This window comes from Amphiura filiformis, chromosome 6, assembly GCF_039555335.1.
Source record: "Amphiura filiformis chromosome 6, Afil_fr2py, whole genome shotgun sequence".
Classification (NCBI taxonomy): Eukaryota; Metazoa; Echinodermata; class Ophiuroidea; order Amphilepidida; family Amphiuridae; genus Amphiura; species Amphiura filiformis.
The window spans coordinates 52339461-52362936 of NC_092633.1; the positions used below are offsets into that span (position 1 = coordinate 52339461).

Below are 23476 nucleotides of genomic sequence, written 5' to 3' on the forward strand. Positions count from 1 at the left end.
ACACAAAATTGTAAATTGTTCTCATTGGGTTTAACCTCTTTGATTGGTACTTACTTTGCAAATTTAATACAGAATTGTGTGAAGTATTTCCTAGCTGATGCCAAGTTATCCCTGACTATAGGTAACGTTTGCTTGATGTGCGTCGTTATCGCCGTCACATAACTACTCTGGTCGCCTACTTGCTCTACTATAGACCAGTTGACTTTATTCATGGCTGTCAACGCTGGCTCACAGGCTGTCTCTAAGTCTTGGACTAATAGTTGAATACAACTGGCAATAACTCTGTAGGAAGCAAAATAATCAAAGCATTAGCAGGAAATGTCCTAATTGTTACGAGTTTCGTGTATGTGATGGTAATCCCTCGCATCTTGTTGTCATAACTGTTGATCAACCAATCAGCGTGATTATTTATCACTTCGGGTTCTGCAGCTGTCAACAGTGTGACGATTCTCTGTGTACACTTTGTGATGAACGCACGTGTGTGCATTACACAAAAGCAAATCCAACCATGCCAACTCACTCATGATTGGTTAGTATTTTCAGTATTGTATCCACAGTCGTGCGTTTGTGTCATACTTTGAAATATGCGACATACGATCGCAGTCGGATCACGTACAACTGTTGGCAGCTGTGTTCATTCAAATGAAATTTTCAGTATAGTTAAGGGGGTACTACACCCATTGCATCTTTTTTGTGTTTTTTTGCATTTTGTGAAGAAATGAGAACAAAATTGGACAAAATGGTATGCAAAATGGAGGGGCAAAATCTTCTCGTTCTATTGGCGGCATCGGCATTAATGTAGCGGCTAAAAGGTAGAAGTCAAAAAGTGGTAATCACACCAATGCAATGGGTGTAGTACCCTCTTAAATTGATTTTTTATTCTTGAATGATATCAACTTACGAGTGAAATACATCTAGTTCTCCAGCCAGGTTGATTTTGTCTTTTAATGAAGCATCCACCTTCTCCTTCAGTTTGTCTTCCAGCTGCACACATTCAAATAAAAGAGATAATGTTATAGTTACAGAGTCTAAACTACCTATTATTCAAGGTTGGAAATTAAAAAAGTAGAGAAATGAAGTCCAAAAACCCATGTTTCTGATTTACCTGTGCGATATTGCAATGGGCTGTGATGCTATAGGTATTATGATTTCAGTTGGATGCACCATTACAAAGCAAACAGAGGATGGATGCACAGTAACAGTACTGTGTGAGGCCTTTGTTTCCCAAATGAGAACACTAGTCTGCATATTGTTATGCAGTATTGTTGTGATAAATGGCTTATTGATGGTACAACTCATTGTTGCTAATGTCAAACTTGTAAAAGTAAAGTGTGATTGTATCACACAAGTAAATGAGACTCATGTGGTTGTGGATTTAACACGGTTTGGAAATAAGCTCTGCTAGTACTACAAAAAAAATTAAATTGCTGTAAAGCAGGGGTGTGATTCAACGCTTATGAAATATCCAGAAAATAGTAAAAAATAAAAACAAGACAGTGTGAGATTGGACAAAAATACCCTAAAACAGGCTGAAAATCAATAAAATTGCATAAATTTTGGACACAAAAAATCCGGAAAACAGGAAAAACACAGGTAAATCACATCCTTGTGTAAAGATAGGGAGTTAAAACTTCCCAGACACTTAGAGGATGGATGAATAAATCTGACAAAATTACATTGTTTCTTTGCATCATTGCAAAATGCAGTTCATTTGCTACTATGTTACCTTTTTTGAGGGGACACCCTGTATATATATATATATATATATATATATATATATACATATGAAGAGCTTTGTTGCAAAACCCCTTACATCCACTTTTGACTTTTTGAGAAAAACAGCTTTTTTTAATTGTGCAAGTATTACTTGTTCGATTTGATCCAATTTGGGTTTGGATAAAGTGTTGATGAATAGAAACTAAAAGAATAGGTTTGGTACAATTTTCAAGCCTTCCTATTTATTTTATTATTTATTTTATATCGCACCTTTTGTGGATGTAAGGGTTTTGCAACAAAATAAAATTACCCCTTTTCTAGAAACCACCTTTGCAATCAAATTTGAGCCCATTTGTTTGCACTACTTTGTGTAACTTGACTAATGCTTTCAAAATCAAAAAGAAAAATTGAAATATCTCATTTACTTTTTTAATTGTGAATTTTTAATTAAATTCGGGAAATTGGCATTTTTTGGTTATTTCTGAAGCTACACCTTTTGTTAATTAAAATGATTTTTTTCAAACATAGTGACCCCAAAATATTTCCTTTTGGTTTTAATAGGTAAAGAACATTACAGGCTACTATTATACCTCAAAAAATTAAAAAAAAACAATTCTATATTCATTTTAAGTTCAGATTTCGAAATTCCTAAGATTTCCCAAACGGAAATATACAATATTCATGGAAGGGAAGGTGGTATGAAGGTCAAACAACCACCAAAATGTGTATTTTTACCCACACTATAATGTCATGTCAATAACTCATTTCGGCCAAAAGTGGATGTAAGGGGTTTTGAAACAAAGCTCTTCATATATACACAGAGTTTTAAGCTAAGTATTAAGCATTGCTGACTTGTAAACATTTATAATTAATCAATTTGTAAGGTGAATTTCATATTGATCAAGTGTTAAGAGACATGTACGCCGTGTGTTACAAGGAAACTTTGTCACATTTTTGATATAATTAAGAACAAAATACACTATTCTATGTAATGCATGTCAACACACTTTTTAGATGAAGTGTCATGTGAAATGAAGCATGAGATACCAGAATAGTTTGGGCATAGTTCCAAGAAATTTTGCACACGATTGTAGGTACCACAATATTTAGAGTTTCACTTGCTTATATCACACCTTTGTCAAAGGGGACACACTCTTGAAATTCCCCGTGGTTTGTACAAGACATTTAGTTGCAGTCAATTTTCTCAGCATAGAAAATTCTAATTTGCCTTTTCTTTTGTAATTATTGAAAAAGGATTCCACTGATAAAAAAATTGGGAAGCGTTTCACAAACAGTTATATATCTTATGGCATGTTTTGTGATTTCCCCATTGAGTAAACACAAGAAGTGTGCCCTCTATGTCAGAGGACACACTACGCAACAGGGCTCAAACAGCCAATGCAATGAAGCGAGGGATGAGCGAGTGATATCATGCACATCCTTGTGAATCTTTTTGAAACACAAGAGTCTCAGGTAAAGTCCCAGGCATGTATTACCACCCACGCAATAATGTTCAATGTTCTATTTCATTCATGAGGAAAAATGTATTCAATTTATTTAGATACTGTGAAGGACATTTTCCAATTATGTTTGTTTATTAACCCTCTCCGCAGTTTCGAATGCAGACGACGACAAGTTCCAAATTTTCTTTATAATTTCAGAAATTTCAGAATTGTACATTTTCATGACCATATTTGAAATCAGCAAGAAAAATGCAATAAAATGAGTACAAACAAACCTAGTATTGGTTCAGAGGCTCTTGAGATAGCTCTTGATATTTTTAGAAAATATCCCAAAACTTTGGACTTTTTATGTTGAAGCCTATATGGCCAGCATGCAGAGCATTAAGGTAATTGTTTAATAATCTATTTTGTGGGAGCTGCTGTAGTTATTCAGTCAATATATAAGACCCCGTCACATATCCACAACTTCAGTTGAGAATTCTACTTTCAAAAACATAAGCAAACAAATTACTACACTGTGAATAAGAAAAAAATAGCAGCGATAAAAATATGGCGGACAGCAACACCACTAGCAATGCAACTGACTCATCTTTGCCAGTTTACATCTTGAATGTCTCCTATTGGGAACAAATTCTTCTCGCAGTCCTTTTTGGATTGATAGCCATCACTGGACTTATTGGGAACTCCATGATAATTGCTGCTGTAGCTTTCTCAAAAAAACTCCAGACTCCAACCAATGCATTTGTGACAAGTTTGAGCGTAGCGGATTTGTTAACATCCTTTACAATTATATGGTATGTTGTTGGTGTTCTTGGCAAAAAAGAATGGCCGATACCAGGGGCCTATTGGATTTGTCAGTTAACCGGTTTCATGATATATGCCTGCATAGGAACCAGTGTGTGGACAATGGGTATGATTGGTATAAATCGACTCATCCACATATCAAAACCGATTCGGTACAAGAAGATCTTTACATCCTGGAAGCTTGTTATTCTTGTGGCGATACCATGGGTCATCCCGGAAGCTTGTCTTCTAATCGCTCTTGGAACTGGAGATGTTCTTTATGGGTACGACAAACATAATTTAGCATGTGCTGACTATAATCAAACATATGTGTTTCTCCTTATTATAAATATAGTTGGTGTTCTTTTACCGCTCTTAGCAATAGTTGGAAGTTACATTTGGGTCTATGTGTATGTCAAGAAACACTTTCGGACACAGAAACAACATTTGTCCCAGTTTTCTGCCTGCTCTGCGACTGATAATTCACACCACAACACAACACATTCACAACACGGTTATAGCATACAAAACTCCACATCAGAGCTTGCAATCACCGAAGAGAGCCATGATCCCAACAGAGCCACAACAGTTCGCAGAAGGAAACGAATATCTAAACAAGAGATCGAGATCACCAAAAACCTCTTCATTGTGGTCATGGGATTTTTCATCTGTTTTGTTCCGTACTTCACCTTGCTGGCATTTCGGCGTTTCACCAACATCGAACACATCCGATTTTATGTCAAGCTTAGTCCATTTGCTAACAGTGCTATTAACTTCATAATATATGCCATGCATCATCCAGATTTTCAAGTTGTACTGAGACTTATGATGAGGTTTTCTTATGCCGATATCCCACAACCATCACCAATCCTGAAATACCTACTGTCAAGAAGGAACTAAAAACCTGACTCAAGATTGCTCAATGACATACCATAAGCAGGGCCGGATTTAGCTTTTTGGGGGCCCTGGGCCAGGCCAAAATTTGGAGGCCCCCAAACGCACCATGAGGAAGGCATCTGCACTTCGCGCGGAAAATTTCAATTTTAGACTGTTTTAGCCCAAATTGAAGTTGAATTTTGCTATTCAATAGGCCAGTGAGGCATGAAGCGCGCAAAATTTTGCACTTCTTGTATAATATTTTGGCCCAAAACTGATGTTTTTCGGTTTAAATGGAAAATGGACACTACACAGGGCAATTTTGGGGGCCCCCAAAATTTTGGGGCCCTGGGCCCGGGCCCATCTGGCCCTATGGTAAATCCGGCCCTGACCATAAGAAAAAAAAACATTTCCTATATGTCAGATGTAACTCTTGATTTGGATAAAACTGTCAGTCAGTCAATTGAGCTATTCCATTTAAAATCCACACACTCCCTGTGGAAGATTTAGATAAAGTCTTCCACAAAGGGAGTGAGGGTTTTTTTTGTATTGTTTTTCCTATTCTACCATGTATTTGTGTTATATTCATAGTTTATTTAATATCTAACTCATATTAAGTCAGTGTACCTGTACAAAATGTAGTTTTATAAATTTATTATAATGTGTTTTTTAAATATATTATAACGTATCTTATTTATTATTTATAGACTACTATATTGTTATCATGTGCCTTGTTACTATGTGATATAGCTATGGCCATGCGTTTTAACCTCGCCGAATTTTCGTCACACACTAATTTTTGACATTCGCGACACTCTTTCACCTTCAAATGCCCATATTTTTCAAACCATACCCCCCCAGCATGATAAAAGTATACATTTTCTGAAAGGAAATTGAACAAGAAATCCAACAAGAGCCTCAGAAACACTGTCAGATGTAAGGTTCTAATGCTACCTTTATGTGAATGAGACAAAACATCAACTGACAGTGGTACAGGGGTATAATGTCACTAACATTTCTGTGTTACCCCTGCATCTTATTTTATGTCATTTTCTAATAGATCAGAGTAAGGACTTTCCTGCAATATATAAATGTATGGGGGTTATCACATTTGTAAAATGATACAACCCTTCAAAAAGTGACCTCAATAGGATTATTTTTTCTTATTGTCTTGGAGAACATTGGCCTATCATATACCCTATAGCATCTAGCTATTTTAACTTTGTACAAAATAAAAGTGTAGATGATAATGTCAGCTTTATTTGATACCAAATTTATTGATAAACACTCATTTTTGCACACCGACAGCGAGGCTCCCAAAATAAAAACTTTGTTTACAGTTTTGTGCAGAGTGCCCCGCTACCTCCACCACCCCTGCCTTGGCCAATTGGATTGAGTCCCATTCTATAGATGTTCAAGATATCATATTGACACCTTTCCATAATTAATAATTGGTGTTTTAGCTGTCATTTGATACCAAATATACTATCAAATCTTTTTTTTATTCCAATGATACATTGAAAAAACTAATGACCACAGTGAAAAATGTGACGCCATTCACCCATTTTAGATGTCGAGTTCAAAGCACTTGCCCCTATCATTAGCTCAAGGCAGTTTATTGCTTCAACTATTTTACAGAATAAAAGTTCAGATAACAATGTCAGCTTTCTTTTGATACCAAATTTATTGATATGCACTAGTTTTTAAAGAAAATTTCAAACTTTTTGCACTGCGAGGCACCAAAAATGAACTTTCCCATTGAGTTGTACATACATTGTAGTGAGCCGCTGCCACATGAGCCGCTGCCGCCACCACCCCTGACTTGGGTCATTGGATTGAATGCCATTCTGCTTCTGTTCAAGATGCCTTCATGTAACTTTCCATAGTTCTTCATTAATATATTAGCTTTTATTTGGTACCAAATTTATTGCCATAGCTTCTTTAGTTTCAAAGATATACTCAAAAAACAAAACGATCATGGTGAAAAATGTGACACCACCACCCTTTTTGGGTGTTCAGATCAAAACGCATGGCCCTATATGTAAGATGGAAAAGCATGTATCTGAATAAAATTGTATAAAATTGAATCTTGTCAACCAGAAAAACTCACTTTGGTTATGGAATCACCGACATTGCGGCCAAAACCTTCAGCCTTCAGCTGGGTGGATGATTTAGGGTCATCCGAGGTCAATCGATGAGGAAGTTGCTTGATGACCCGGTCCCAACCAACCATGTGACAGATTCACTCTAATGCCCCCATTCCTGTTGAGAGACGGTTGTTCGGCTCGTACACACTGCTTCTTTGCGGGTTAGAGTGAATCTGTCACATGGTTGGTTGGGATCGGGTCATCAAGCAACTTCCTCATCGATTGACCTCGGATGACCCTAAATCATCCACCCAGCTGAAGGCCAAAGGTTTTGGCCGCAATGTCTGTGATTCCATCTACCCAAAGTGAGTTTTTCTGGTTGACAAGATTCAATTTTATACAATTTGAACATTTCCCAGATGAATGAAAGTATACATCTGAATAAGCTAGTTAGAATTGAATTTGAATTTACATGGTCATGAGAATTGAGAACAGCTTGTCAATAGTATTTGGTGATTTGTTGGTTGAAAGTGAATCTATATTATGTTTCCAATGTCCATGTAATCACAATGTGTCGGTCGCAACACATATTGGCGTACAGTGATATTGCACACAGTGACATATAAGTTTAGAGCTACAATCAAAGAAAAATATAGTTTGCACACTTTGACAATATGTTGGAACTCTTCATTGCTGCTCTGAGAGTTCAGTGAAATTAGTATAACTATATTTGATGAGAAGTACAAACCTTCCCCTTTCCCTTCCCCATACCCCTCGACCAATGTTGGGGTGACTGGAGAGCCCAATATCAAAATTGCTTTCATCAACATTGAATTGGGAGAGAGGGGCATCGATTTACAGTTATTATGCCAGAGTGTACCAACATTAATTTCTTTGATTGTTGCTATATCCTATCAAAATTCCTTTTTAACTATTAAAGATACAGTTTAATAGTTATGAACCTTGAACTTCAATTTCAAATGGAATCGGGGCACTTAAGATAGCAGTGGAGTAGTATTGACTCTGTTCTTAGAAACATGTTTTTCTCAGAAACGTATTTAGTCCTTCACGTATGCCACTATGTGTTGTGACCGACTAATTGACATGTATATGTAAGCACCAGGAAAATGCACGATTTTTGAGAACAAATTTCACGCACCAGTTTTCAAAAATTTGCGATTTGCGCGATTTGTCCATAATAGTCCCAAAATGCACGCATTTTCCCAAAAAGTTCAATTTTTTTAAATTTTAATTTTTTTCTTTTTTTCCTTATAGGAAATCCTACCCCAGCACGGTGCTGGTGAAATTATCGCCACTAGACTTGCGCTAACTAACCCCTAACTAACATACCAGACTTGTGTCAATTTTATAATTCCACTGTCACAGATAGATGATTAATTAAATATAAATTCCCTATATACTATGGCAGTCCTATATTTTTGCCAATTTTGCTTTGCATATGCAGAGCTTATTGCATGATTTCAGGGAATACCCTTTGCTTTATGTCGGCACAGCCACATGTTTTGCACACGTCACAAAAACAAGAAATTACTAGTTGGGCTGGATTGTAACTCGTCAACACCTTCACTGTACAGCATCAGCACAGTCATGTGGTAAGTTTGTTGACCTATTCCATGAAAGTAATAATAAGTATTAAATTATGCGGTGCAGAGTTGAATTCATTATAATTTAAGTCCTACTGTCTATTTTCTATACTTTTTTCTGCATGGATTGTATTTCAGATCGCCATGGATTCTTTCAATTGAAGTAAAAACTTATGGTTTTTGGAAAATGAATACTTTAAAAATGGATATCTTGGAAAAATCTTAAAATTCCCGGCCGAACCTAAAATTTGTGATTATACCGAAAACTCGCGAATAATGGCGTTTTTTTGCGCATCGCAAAATTCTCACGGTGCTTATGTATGCTAAACACAGTAAACAGATTATATATTTACATAATACACAGAATTGTAACTTGTATAAAATCATTGTTAACTTATAATTAATTAATTGAATACCTGAGTGGAAGAAGGGCCCAACTCCATTTTACCAAAATGAGTTTATCAGACCTTAAAAGACTTGTACCGTTGCCATTGCAACATATATCATTTCAAATGTATGTTATAATGTATGTTCATGTACCAGTACTCAAGGTCCCCTCAAGATAAAAACAGTCTGTCTCTTAAAACTTTTCCAAATAGTGTGTTTTTGTTAGTATCTCAAAAAAAGTGTGAATCATATTAATTCCTTCAGTTAGAATTACCTGGTCAATATGGTAAGTTTTATGTGCAAATGAGTGGGTTAAACTGTATTAGGTATGACGATTAGCATATCAGGGACTTCGTGGGGGTTCATTTTAAATGCTGGACTTCGGTGGTTTTTGAATCACATACAAAGACAACAATGTAGGAATGAGATTACCACTAGTAAGATAATACAAAATAAAGCACACAGGTATGTATAATGTTGATAAACATACTGCTATGTAATATAAACCACACACTTTCCTTGATTAAACCCATTTTTTTTCAAAAGTCACTCTCCGGCAATGAATGTGTTACACAAGTGGACTTTTTATACATACTGGATTTCAATCAATGTGTTACAAGACTCAAATCCTGGACTTGGGTGGTTCTTTCATACATACTATTTTTCACATGCTCAATAGACACAGAGGATGAATTTTGAGTTGTTCTTTCATACATATGGCAGGCCTATAGTAACAACTTCCCATGCTTAACTCAATTTGGCCAAAGTATGGACTTGGGTGGGTTTTGTATTCATGTATTCAATTGTTAAAGGAATTTCCATTTTTTTAGGATCTGTCACAATTTGGTTTGTTCAGTCATTTTTGCAATTTATCATGTTCTATGTGGGGTTGAGAGAGTAGCAACAACCACAGTTTAATTTCAGTTTCAGTTTGGGTGACATGATAGGCTAGTATTGTACATGTATGCTATATGGGGTAATTCTGAACAATGTAACTTTCAGGATATGTAATATGTGTGCTAATGATGACACAGTTTGTATTTTGAATCTATATAGAAAAAATAAATAATGGAAAATAAGAACACCCATAATGCAGCAAATGCATTTAACACAGGTTTCCAGACACTTACGATAAAACCATTTAGTACAATACAGAATAAGTTTTTCAGGATTCTGAACACATGAAACGGACAAAAATAATGCTCAATATGCTGAAAATAATGATTTCCTATGGCTTTCATCAATATAAAATTTTTTTTTAAAGCGCAGTGATTTATAGTGCCCTACGCACAGGCACAATGCCTAGACGTTAATCCACAAGCCTCAGCACACTTTACAGGTTGTCGCTGACCACTATGGCCCCACATCATTCCATAAACCATTAAACAACAATTCAGGGACTCTGCTGCTTCAAGAGCGCATACCCTACACATTCCACAAATAACCATCGCAACCAGGATCAGCTCCCCGAGTTTTGTTCGGGTTACAACAAGACAAATTAGCAGTGAGTTCCTTGTCCAAGGGAATTTCAAGCTAACTCAATTTTTCCACGAGAGCATACCAGGCACCACCAGGGTTTGAACTCGCAACCTCTCGCACCATAGTCGAACGCCTTATCGATTGAGCTAACTTGACTACATTTAACCCCCTGAGCACTACCTGCCGATCTAACATTCTCTCTGTTTGGTCAATCACATGATATCTTCATTTTAATCACCAATCAGAATGGAGCTTTAAAAATAATTCACCCCAATTTTTTTGCATGGTGAAATTATTTTAACAATGTTGCTGATTGGTCCAATTGATAATGAAAACTTCTTTTTGACCAATCGGCAGGTAGTTTTCATGGGGTTAATGATGCAAAGGGGAAATGTAAAGTACGGTTACAACAAAAGCTCAATACCAATTTATTACAGAAAGAGGAACTGAAATATCATACAATTGAACTACATACAAGGTATCTTTATAAGCATTATGCACACAGGCTTTATAAATATGTTTGTTGGTAATTACTTAGTCATTATGTGAACACATTCAACCAGTGCTAATAAAAATGTTAACCTCATGAGAACTACCTGCCGATTGGCCAAAAAGAAGTTTTCATTATCAATTGGCCCAATCAGCAACATTAATATTGTTTGAATAATTTCACCACACAAAAAAATTGGGCTGAATTATTTGCAAAGCTCCATTCTAATTGGTGATTAAAGTGAAGATATCATGTAACTGACCAATCAGAGGCAATGTTAGATCGGCAGGTAGTGCTCAGGGGGTTAATGAGTACAAACGTTGTGACTGACCTGTTGTGATGTGTCGAGACAATACTCTGCAGTACACAAGATGCTGCACACAAGATACTGTTCCTCTGCAGTGAATTTGGGCGTCTCTATGGATGACGTATCCTTGAGACCTTCTTTGATGAGAGCTGAGAAGTTGGTTAGACCAGTACCTGTTGTTACTGTTGTATTCTGTGACCTGCCAAGGGAATATGCAAAATAAATGAGAGCATAATTAGCAAAGCCTCGGTAACCAGTCTGTTTCATACACTGGGCTAGTTCAATAATGTTTTTTTTTTGTAGTTTTATATCTTTATCGATTCCATTCAAAGTGCACAATGTTCCTAATCAATTCTATTGTTCCCTCTATTCAAAATTATCAAAACTTGTGCATACACACAGGCGTGTGACCACTATCGAAACTCAATATAGGCTCAATAAACCCTAACACGTCTGAGTACTACAAAATACTACTCGATATATGTGCTGTTTGTGTGTACATCCCACGTGGTGTGATGACGCAATCGCCCTAAGTGATATATAGGCACGGTTTCGCTGGCCAGCGAAGCCCAAAACCTGTTTGCTTGGCATGCGAGGGGTCTCCGGTTTGAATCCCACCCAGAGCAAACAACTAAAGCCCAAAAGCCATTGGCGGGTTAGGGTTAATGCACATGCACATTGGTGGGCAACCGAATACAAGCATAACATAGGCAAATTGGGAGGCAACGGAATGTGGGACTTCAACACATTTAAAATATAGGCATGTTGGGGGCAATGGAATGCATGCATAGCACAAGCACATGTTGGTGGGCAACAAAATATGGAACTCATGTGTTTCTTTCCATCGCTTCAACACGTTTTAATGAGGCACATCGGGGCGCAACGGAATGTGTGCATAGCACAAGCACATTGGTGGGCAACGGAATGTGGGACCTATTAAAAGTAAAGTGCAAATAGGACTCCTCCATCAATCACTTCATTATTGACAGATCTTGGTATCCATTGTTGTCAATAGAATCACACCAATTGAACTATTCCAGTTGAAATCCATACACCCTGTGTGGAAGACAAGTCCTTAAGCTTCCACACAGGGAGTGTGAATTTCAAAGGGGGTTACAAATAAATAAACAAATGAATAACCAAACAAATTACAAAATAAAAAGATGGTTTAGTTGGTAAATATAAAAGTGGTTTAGTTGGTCATAATAAAAGTGATATAAAATAAACAACATGAAGTACAATTTTTCTCATGCAAAATGAGTAACTTGAGTAATGTTGTTACATTTCAAATTTCTCTGATATTTATAAATAATTAAATTATGTAACTTTTGCTATGATTGAACATGAATTAAAGGTGTTCCATTAACTGCCCATGCCCCTATAAGCGCCCACCCAGCGACTTTTACAACAAGTAAACCAAAATATTATGAAATGCCCATGGGATCATGGTCTGAAACATAATGGCATACTGATTATGTAAAAAATAAGCACCCACCCAAAATAACTTTGTTAAGCACCTGAGCGGTTAATGGAACAGATACGGCATAGTGTTAATTTATCAAGCAAGTGTGGCACAGTGTAATTGACCCATTACCAACTTTAAATGTGCCATATTGCTTTGGCTCCTAAGCTGAAGCACCCGTATTTATCCAACAGTCAAATATGTTGAAAAATCACTCATGAACTATCATGTTCATTTTTTTCAGGTTCAAATTATTGTTAAATTATTCAAATACTTATATTTACACCATAATATATTGAGAATAAACATCCAACTTTTTTGTACCTTGCTATGACTGGTACACTCGGCCAGCAGTATTAGTGATTTTGCATGCAGGTCGTTATCAACAGAATCCATGCGCGCATAGCTGACCCCATTCACACACACACCCCCACACCCCTGTCTGTGTTTGCCTCCAAACGTGGACATTGTGTTTTGCTATCTAACCGAGGATGTGTGTATGATGTTTTCATCGCCTAACCGTGGACTAAAATGGCGGATTTTTTGTGTGTATAATACGAAACGGAATTTTAGCCATCACCCTGCGGACGGTAGTTTTTACACGTGTGGTCCTCGGTTTCAGGCAAATAGCGTTTAAAGCATCTAGCATGCATTTGAGGTCTTTTGCAGCAGTTTGAGACCGAGGACAGTCCTCGGTTGGAAGTAGGTCCACAGTTTAGGGTGAAAAATCTTGTGTGTGTCCTCGTTTGTCGGCAAACACGTACGCACAAGCCTTGGCGCATTCAACGCTACGATAATATACCATGTCAATACAAGATAGACATTGACATTCATAGATAAACAAATGAAATATTTGCAATTAAAACTCATGTTTTTGAACGAGTTTGCAAATTTATCAATGTACATCCAGCGATGATGTCATTGGGTCAACAATTTTGCTGAATGCTGATTGTTTGATTGCATTACTGTCAGTGATTTGTACACGCATGGTACGGAATGATTTTTCCTATGGGTAAAATACACTGTGTGTGGAGTATGGATGTCAATTTGATAGCAAGACTACACAAGTACACATACCTGAACCTAATAAATCTTCAACACACACGTAAAGAAAACAACACATGAAACTGCAGAAATGAACAAATACAGGCAACACAAAGACACACAAAACTATCTGCAGCAATCAAACAAACTGCTACACAAATACATGTAACCATGATTAGTAAGTACAGACCACCAAAATAATTAAGGTACCAGTTATGTTCACCCCTGTATATCCTAAACGAAGACAAATAAGTCAAGATTAAAACCAGCAGCTCTGATTTAAGACCTCATTTGTTGAAATTGGTTGATAGTTAATCGGTGATCGAAAACCCAAGGAAGGATGTTATTATCAATTGAAAGCATGGCAGTGGTGTAGCATTGGTCATCATATTGGGAGGGGGGCACCGACCATGATGTGGGCCATCGGGTCTGATTGGGGGGGCACAAGCCATTTTTCAGTAATATGGAATTTTTAAAAATTTCAGATCGATTGGGGGGCACGCCTACGCCACTGAAGCATAGCACTAGCTAGTTCTCTTGTTCGAGAATGCTTCAAATCAATAGGGCATCCAATAAATGGAGCAAATGGCATCTTTCTTGGGATTTTGGATAACCGTGTCTTTATTTCTTGACCGATTTCAACGATTGAGGTCTTAAATGCAAGCTAAAAGATGCAGCTATTGGCTGCTGGCTCTAATGACATATCTGTCTTTGTTTAGGATATACAAGGGTGAACATATTTTTCATGCTGATTCCAAATATGGTCATGAATTTTACAATTCTGACATTTTTTAATTAAAAACAAAATAATTGAAACTTATTGACACCTGCATGGAGAGAGTTAATCAGGGTCAAATAGACTGCCACATAATGGGCTATTCCAGAAATTAATGGCACCCCCTCCCCCAAGAAGACATGTAAGTTTGTACCATAAATTTTTGGGAATTCCCAGACCAAAATTTTATCTTAAAAAAAAATGGGAATTCCCATTTTGACAATAAAATGATTAAAAAATTGGGAATTCCCAGTGTCCCTAAAGAAGACAGGCACATTTTTGCCAAAATTGTTGGGAATTCCCAAGCCTAAAATAAAGAGGTGTCTTTTTCTTGGGAATTCCCATGTCTTCTTTAGGGTTGTGAAAATAAACACCTTTGTTAGGGGGGGGGGGGGGAATTCCCAGAGCAAAAATTGTGAAAATTTTTGGGAATCCCATGTCTCCTTTAGGGGGGGGGGTACCTTTAATTTCTGGAACAAATTAAAACACAGCACAAATGTAATGGCCGCATTGCGTATAAAATGCATGATGTGCATATCTATCAAATGTACAATGCATATGCCTGTTTACTGTTGCACACAGAGAAATAAAAACTGAACAATTCCTCCCTATTTTGTGCTTATTTAAATATAAGTTACTTAAGTCTTGGGTACACTAAAAAAATGCAATTAATTTATCTCAAAAATGGCATGCAGGATTTTTATATTTGGAAGTAGAAGTACTTACTTTGGTAAATTATTAGTTAATAATTTATTGGCATATTCTCTCAGATACTTCTGGAATGTAGATGACAATGACAGTAATGGAGTGCCTACAATGAATAACAAAATAAAACATCAATCATCAGTGGGTTTATTTATGCTCTTGCAGACATCTTAAAAATCAGAGCCACACCAGTGAGTCAGCTGAGGAAGGGCTAGAACGTGACCAAAACCCTAACATGATCCTCAGCTAGCTGACTTCCTTGCATCCAAGCCTGTTCTCCCCATTGCCCAAATTACCATTACCCATCCGACACCATGTGGAGGTTTGGGTTGAGTTGCCCGTGAACAATTACACGTGCCAGTTCTGCTGATCTTTGCCGGACCCTTACGCTGTTAATAGATAATAGTGGATTTTGTACCCCAGGGTCTTGAAAGAGCAAATGGCTCCGAGAGAGATAAAATGCTGCAAAAATAAAAGTTTGGGTAGCTGCAGGTGGGTAGATTGGACATGAATTATAAACACTGGGCTTCATTTTCAAACTGCACTTTCAAGAAAGAGGTTGATGCACATCAAATCAGAAAGTGACTCTTGTGTAGCTTTTAACCTCTTTCTCAAGTGTGCATCTTTACCAGACTTGCCAAAACATTTCAGCCCAAATCGCGGGCCGAATCATTGAAATGTTACCCATGTTTTTGGGAGCCAAATGTTGAAAAGTCGCCCAATTTTTAGTCTTTACCATTTGTTTCTATGGGACAGGAAATAATCAAAGGTTGTGGGGAAAAACTTCAAAAGTCGCCCAATTGGGCTACCAAATCGTGGGTTTGGCAACCCTGGTCCTTACCTGTACTGAGTTGTGAGCACTGTACCATACACTTCTTATATGCTACAAACAAGTCGGCACAGCTGGGTAATATGGCCCCGCTGTCCTCAGCCTCCATACGAGGTGGACCGTGACTGCGAAAATCATCCACAAATTGTTGGATTAATTCAGCTAGATTCCTACATAACACAGATATAAGAGAAATATCATTATTATCATAGAATTCTATTTACAAATATCCCTTATATTAAATATGAATAAGGATGAAATTTAAACAAAATGCACTTATCATGTTATCAGGAAATCATATTATCAATACTTGCACAACATATCTTTTAAGATATTTTACACAGCTTCGGAAATGCATGCACTATAGCTTGTTCGGCTTAATATAATTGCGAAAAATGATTAAGTTTTTGTTATTGTGTGAGTCACACGTTATGCAACACACAACTAGCGTAAAGGTCCGTTCATACTACACCGCAATTGTGTTGCGATGTGTTGCTGATATATCGATTACTTTTTGCCGCAACTCACCGCAAGTTGTCGCATTTCCAAGCTAAAATGTATTTAACTTTATTGCAATATCGCATCGCACCTCATCGCAACTTAATTGCGACATTGTATGAACGGACCTATTTTGTGCGGTTTGTATTGCAAGGAGATCACTGGCTTGTGCAACGTTATTTTGTGTGGTTTGCATAATTCATTGACCTACAATTTACTCATAGACTAATTTGCAGTCGTTTATAATTTTCTCCAGCCAGGGTCAACAGGATTGTTACTGTTTTTTGTTGTTTTTTTAAAGGAATTTTTATTCTATAATGATAACGACACAATGCCATAATATAAAGGATACTAAATTGATTGAAAAAATGATACCCCCTTGCCCCCCCTCAATTTAACATTGCATGTATGGCCTCTAACGTTGTGTGAGAGCATGGTTTTTGGCATTCAGGGAGACCAAAATGTACAGAATATGGGGTCATTGGTTGAGAGAGTAGATCCGTTTGGATCTAAATTATAGGGGGGCATTGGGTGAGAATGACTTTTAATGGGGTCTTTGTATGAGAGCCTAAAGAAGCCTCGAAAATTGAATTTCTAGTTCTAAATGACTTCAAATGGCTTTGTCATTTCAAAGTCTTTGGGTGATAGATCTAAAGGAAATATATGGAGTCTTTGGTTTACACAGCATGTACTGGTAATGGGGTCTTTTGATGACAGCGATGGTGAAAAAGGGGGTCTTAACAGCCCTACACATACGCGTCACCTTCACAGTGGGAGTGCCCCCCCTCGGATTTCAGCATCTCACATCAAAGCTCCCATTGGGAGCCCGTTCCTTTTTTAAAGGAATTTTTATTGTATAATGATAACGACACAAAGGATACTAAATTGATTGAAAAAATGATACCCCTTGCCCCCCCCCCCCAATTTGACATTGCATGTATAACGTTCTATGTTCATCAACTGTGACAATTTCGAATTGAAGGCAACCCAAATACCTAGATTTTTATCAATTTTAATGGCCATTTAATCTAATGATATTAGTTTTATGAGTGTAGACTAGTGGCTAGACATGGGATTGATGGCATCATATCCCACAATGCAAATTGATTAAAGTGACCTTCTGAGTGTAGGTGTGATTACATTTGGCAAAATATCATTAAAACTCCCACTGCATGATGGGTAGGTGTATTATATATTACAATTTCCCCAACATATTTGCCTGGCCTAATTGATTGTATTTTATAGCTCTCATTTTATTTACTCACAGTATATTAGTCAAAGACATAACAAAAGGTGCTAATAACATGTACAACAGAGTGTGTACTCAATTGAAAAATCAGGAACAATTATATACAGTGTTTCTAAATCAATGGTATAGTTTTACAGTTTCTCTCTACTAAAAGAAACTTTAACCATTAAAACCAATTAACAAACATAACGTCAAAAGTAAAACATAATCCGATATAATTTTTCTGTTGAACAAACTTTAACAAAAACGTCACACAATGATATCAACTCTATTACATTTATTCCTGTTTATAAATAATAGCGACTACAAACACAATTATTGAGAACTAATTTTTCACAATCAAGGAAGGAGGGACTGACTGAAGGACGGATCTTCAGACGGAAGCGTTCTTATAATCTTTACTCTATTTCATGGCGTACGATAATAAGCAGGGATGTAAGTAACCCTGAAGAAAAAATACGGAAAATACGGAAAAAAGCGCGTAAATTCGGGCTAAAAAGCCCAAAATGGGCTGAAAATAAAAGAAATTGCGTAAATCTGGACTACAAAAATTACAGAATTCTGTAAAAATACAGAAAATTTACATCCCTGAATAAGGTTATCAGCCTCAATTTTTTCACCAATTATAAGCCAAACAAACTTTAAACCATAGAATTTTAAGCAGATGAATAAACACTTCAAAAGCTATTTTCTCTGCCATTGGCAACATGAAAACATGGTGGAATCTGAATTTGCCTTGCCACTGACTGCAAGTACAATGTGCCATTCCATTTAAAATCCACACTACCCCTGTGGAAGATTTTGGAAATATCTTCCACAGGGGGAGTATGAATTTCAAATGGAATTAGCAAATTAACCCACTCTTTTTTTTTTTTTTTTTTCCTCTGTGGAAGATTCATGTTGAATCTTTCTCAGAGGCTGTACGAAATTCATAGAGCTGCCTATAATGTGTTCATTCCATTTGAAGTTCATACTCCCCCTGTGGAAGATATTTCCAAATTCTTCCGCAGGGGTAGTGTGGATTTTTAATGGAAGAGCCCATATATGACAGCATGGTTTGCTTACCTGTCTTGAGACTGGATATAAATATATAGATGAGGTTCAAAGCACTGACTGATAATACCCTGGAATGGTGATGGCTTTGGTTTCAACGAATTCTGAAATGATCCATCATTTGACAAAATCAGGGCTAGAATTTTGGCGAGATTTGAGTGAATCAAACTTGATTCAAAATGGGGCAATAACACTGGAAGACGGTATTTGAGTGCTATATGCCATATAGTTATGTCATTCTAAATGCTTCAGAGCATGAAATCAAGCTCTCAAAGCATTACAAACACCATTTTCCTATGAAGATCACATGTCCACATAACAGAAAGATCCGTATAAGTCCAGATAAGGGATATAGGACTGTATAGAGTAATTGATAATGATTAATGATGAATGATGCTGACCACATACAAGTATGATACATACATTTGGTTGGAAGGAACAAGACAGACTTTTGTATAAGAGTTTTGATCACAGCTTCTCCATAGACAACTCTTCAGCATGAAAGCACCAGTGCTTCTGACATACCATTTGTCATCCCAATGTGGCAGTAACGTCAGTGCCCCTTTCATTGGCCACAGTTAACAAGAGCACCAAGGGTGCTGTAGCTCAATTGTTATTTGAAATTTGACGTAAATATAATGTTCAGATATATGTATAACCGTTGAATATATCAAATTGTTTTTTTTTAATATACTGGTATTTAATTGTGTTTATAACATTTCTTTATTTATTTATGTCAAGAATATTGCTAGTTGGTTTTATAAAAACGAGTTAACTCTCAACATTAACAATAAAACTAAATAATATAGTATTTGGTGCATCTCACATTCTTGCAAGTTCAACAATATGACATGCTTGATCATACAAATGAATTCAAGTATCTTGGTGTTACATTAGATCCACTTCTCATGGTGGGGATGTGAAACAAAATTTTAATTTTACGTGGCATAATGTACATGTATATAAAGGTCATTTATGTGCAACAGGGCCCTCCACCTTTGTTCCATAACCATTCAAGGCTTAATGTACGATATCCGTCAAATTTTAATTTTGTTATTCTTTATTCAAAATGTTGAAATAATATTAGTAATAACTGCCAGGGAGGGTTGCTGTCCGTTTTAAGTTGATATAACGAGGTAAAGTGAAAGAAACCCCACTAGTTATTTTGACCATTTAACATGCAGTTCTATGGGAGGACATATTATCATAATTTTTAAAATTATGATAATATGTCGAACTTTGCTCTGTTGACCTACAAAGACAATCGCAAATGTTCCCTCACAGTGCTGACGTACAGATAAAGATGCTGTGTGCATGAAACAGCGGTCTCAAGGTGCTGACGTCACTACCTCATTAGGATGAAAAATGGTAGACCTGACTTTTTTTAGTCTTGTGGATGAAAACATTTACAGTCCAAACTCCCTTATCTGGACCTTCTTTATAAGGATCTCTTTTTTATTTTTAATATCCAGAAATGTGATCTTTATAGAAAAATAATGTTTTTAATGCATTGAGTCTTTGATTTCATGCACTTGTTTTGCTAAATTGACAAAATATAACAGGTTTCACGTTAAATTGACATTGCTAACAGTTTTCAGCCTATGCCAGGAAAATGATGAGACCTTTTTTTTTCATTTAAGGTGGTTCGAAAGGCAAGGTTTAGGGAAATCATGAATTCCAACATTTTTGCAAATATCTCCAAAACCTTTCATGATACAATCTCAAGTGAGTTTGTGCTTATGTAGGGATATGTTGGCCATGTTATGAAGGTAATAAAACCGTTGCCATAGTAACCAAGCAGTCGCTATTGGCTTCTGACCAATCACATTAAAAGTTGTTTTTTCCTGTTTTTTTACAAATCACTTCATTTTCCCAATAGAAGTATACTCACATGTTGAGTCATGTTCCTGCACACCTCCACTGATTTTCCGTAAAAAATCCCAGTGGAGGGGGAAAAGTGAAATTTTTGATTTTGGCCAAAAAATTCCATAAACCCACAAACTTTTTACGGGAAAATCAGTGGAGGTGTGCAGGAACATGACTCAACATGTGAGTATACTTCTATTGGGAAAAATGAAGTGATTTGAAAAAACAGGAAAAACCAACTTTTAATGTGATTGGGCAATAGCGACTGCAACGGTTTTATTACCTTCATAACATGGCCAACATATCCTACATAAGCACAACCTCACTTGAGATTGTATCATGAAAGGTTTTGGAGATATTTGCAAAAATGTTGGAATTCATGATTTCCCTAAACCTTGCCTTTCGAACCACCTTAAGATTCTGTGGGGTTAAAACCCATCAGAGTTCCACAAAAACACTCAATAAAACACTCAACAAAAAAACTTAATAAACTTGTTTATCAGCATTAACATTTTACTAAAGTAATAAAAGCTTAACATTTTAAATTTTTAAAAAATGAACTGATCCCAGAAAGTGAGGAGGCGGCAGACATGAAACAAATTATTTTTTAAATTTGGCCTTACCTTGATTTCTATCTCCCTCTCTTTGACCAAATCATCAGCGAATGGATTCGTAGCATCCGGTGACTCCATGAATGGGTTTGTTGCATCCGCCTCTTTCTTACCAGAAGCTTTAGGAGCACTGGAGCTAGTACTCTCTCCTGATGCCGGTAATAATGTGATGCCACTAAACCTCTTTGTTATAAGAGATTCAAAGTTTGTAGTCCTTTGGATGGCAAACAGCAATAATTTCACATCCATTTCAGATGATCTGCTTTGCATTATTCTGGACAGCTCATTTCTAAACAAAAGCAAAAAGAGAAACAAAAGGTTGGCTTTATATCAGGCCATTCAAATACAGAGTCTCAACAAGTTATGGAAACACATTTTCTAATATCTCTTATAACCAATTATCAAAATCAACATGAAATATTAAAATTATGAGTAAAATTCAGTAGCCTATACTCAAAATTTTGAATGCATAGACTTGTGCCAAGTCTTTGAATTGTGTGACTGCAATTGGAATAAAACATTCAAAATTGAATGTTTTTGGCCCATCTCCCCACAAATTGGCCATTATTGCCAGTTAGAACTAGGATTAGGATTTAGATATGTTTCATTGGCAAAACAGGATATAATATTTTTGTAATCCAAAAAAATCAGTGCTGTATTTTTCTGGAATAGAGAGTAGACACTACATGGAGTTTCAGTTAAAGCCTTAAATGTACGATTTCCGTCAAATTTTGTTATTCTTTATTCAAAATGTTGAAATAATATTAGTAATAACTGACGAGGAGGGTTGCTGTCCATTTTAGGTTGAAATAACAAGGTAAAGTGAAAGAAACCCCACTGGTTATTTTGGCCATTTAACACGCAGTTCTATGGGAGGACATAGTATCATAATTTATAAATTATGATAATATGTCAAACTTTGCTCTGTTGACATACAAAGACAACAAATTTGGCCGATTCCATTTAGGTGCAAGTTGGGACATGTGTAAACATTACAAATATGAAAAAAAATCAGGTTTGAAAAAAATTAACCAATTTCATATTATAAGATCGTACATTATGGCTTTAAGTAAGGATGACAAGGTATTGTCACGTGATCAATCAAATGGACTTTGGATTTGCACACTCACACAAGCTGAATAAATCCAGGCATTTATCAGCACGATACATCCATCTATCCAACCCCATAACTGTAACTTGTTATTGATTTTTCTTCTTGGGCAAAACTGTACCTTGTAACATGGCAAAATTCTACACATATCCTCTCGCTGACCTCCCACTCTGCGGAAACAGTCTGCTGTACTTCTCTTCAAACTCCACAAGCGCCCTCTTGAGCCAGGCGTATCACGATCGATCTTGTCTAACCATGCCACATCTTCTTTGTCTTGGAAGAGTACCATGTATTCCTGGAGCTGGAGCTTAATGAACCATTTCAGGAGTTCTTTCCTACCAAAGTGGAATAAAGGTGAAAATATTTTACCACCACAGCTACCTTGTTAGATTATAAACTGATTAAAGAGGAAGCCCCGCCAGAGCATTTCTTTTGGGGTGAACCAAACCTGCCTGGTTATCAAATTAATCAGTGACAAGGCTATCTATGAATTTGACAGGTGCTAATTGATGTTTTAATGTTATTGCATTAATAAGCACCAGTCAAATTCAGAGATAACTTTTGTCACTGATTAATTTGATAACCAAACTGGTTCAATTTACTCAAAAAGAAATGCTCTCTTAAAAAATAAGACTGTAACACAATCTGGTCCATGGGGCCAAAGGAGGCATTTTTAAAAATTGAGTTATACTAACTATTACTTTACACAAAATTAGGCTATCATGTACTGAAAACACCAAAGGTCTAGCATACTTGGTTCTAGAGTTATTAAGTTTGGGATGTCTATTTTCTTTTTTTGGGTTTTTTTTACTCCATATTTTTGTTTTTATTTCAATTTCAAATTTGCCGCCTTTGGCCCCCATGGACCAGATTGTGTCACAGTATTTTTCAGATCTCCTTTTACACTGCCACTAGATTTTCACGGTTCTCGGGAATAATTTTGATTAAAGCATGGTTCATTCATTCATCCATTCATATTTATTCAGTACTCACATAAAAAATATTACAGCACATATGATAAAAAGATACATTATAAATACATACAAGATGTGGTCAATTGCATGAAAAACCAGATATAGCA

At 36.5% G+C, this 23476-nt stretch overlaps 1 protein-coding gene across 1 annotated transcript in view; it reads right to left on the reverse strand.

The window, feature by feature from the left end:
- LOC140155587 (vacuolar protein sorting-associated protein 53 homolog) overlaps positions 1 to 23476 on the reverse strand; it is a 42840-nt gene that overhangs the window by 2750 nt on the left and 16614 nt on the right. Inside the window, 10 exon segments of the mRNA XM_072178489.1 lie at positions 55 to 282; positions 902 to 984; positions 11217 to 11391; positions 15200 to 15284; positions 16020 to 16177; positions 18820 to 18911; positions 21297 to 21573; positions 22517 to 22568; positions 22571 to 22630; positions 22633 to 22730. Of these exon segments, the coding sequence (XP_072034590.1) occupies positions 55 to 282; positions 902 to 984; positions 11217 to 11391; positions 15200 to 15284; positions 16020 to 16177; positions 18820 to 18911; positions 21297 to 21573; positions 22517 to 22568; positions 22571 to 22630; positions 22633 to 22730 (1308 nt within the window).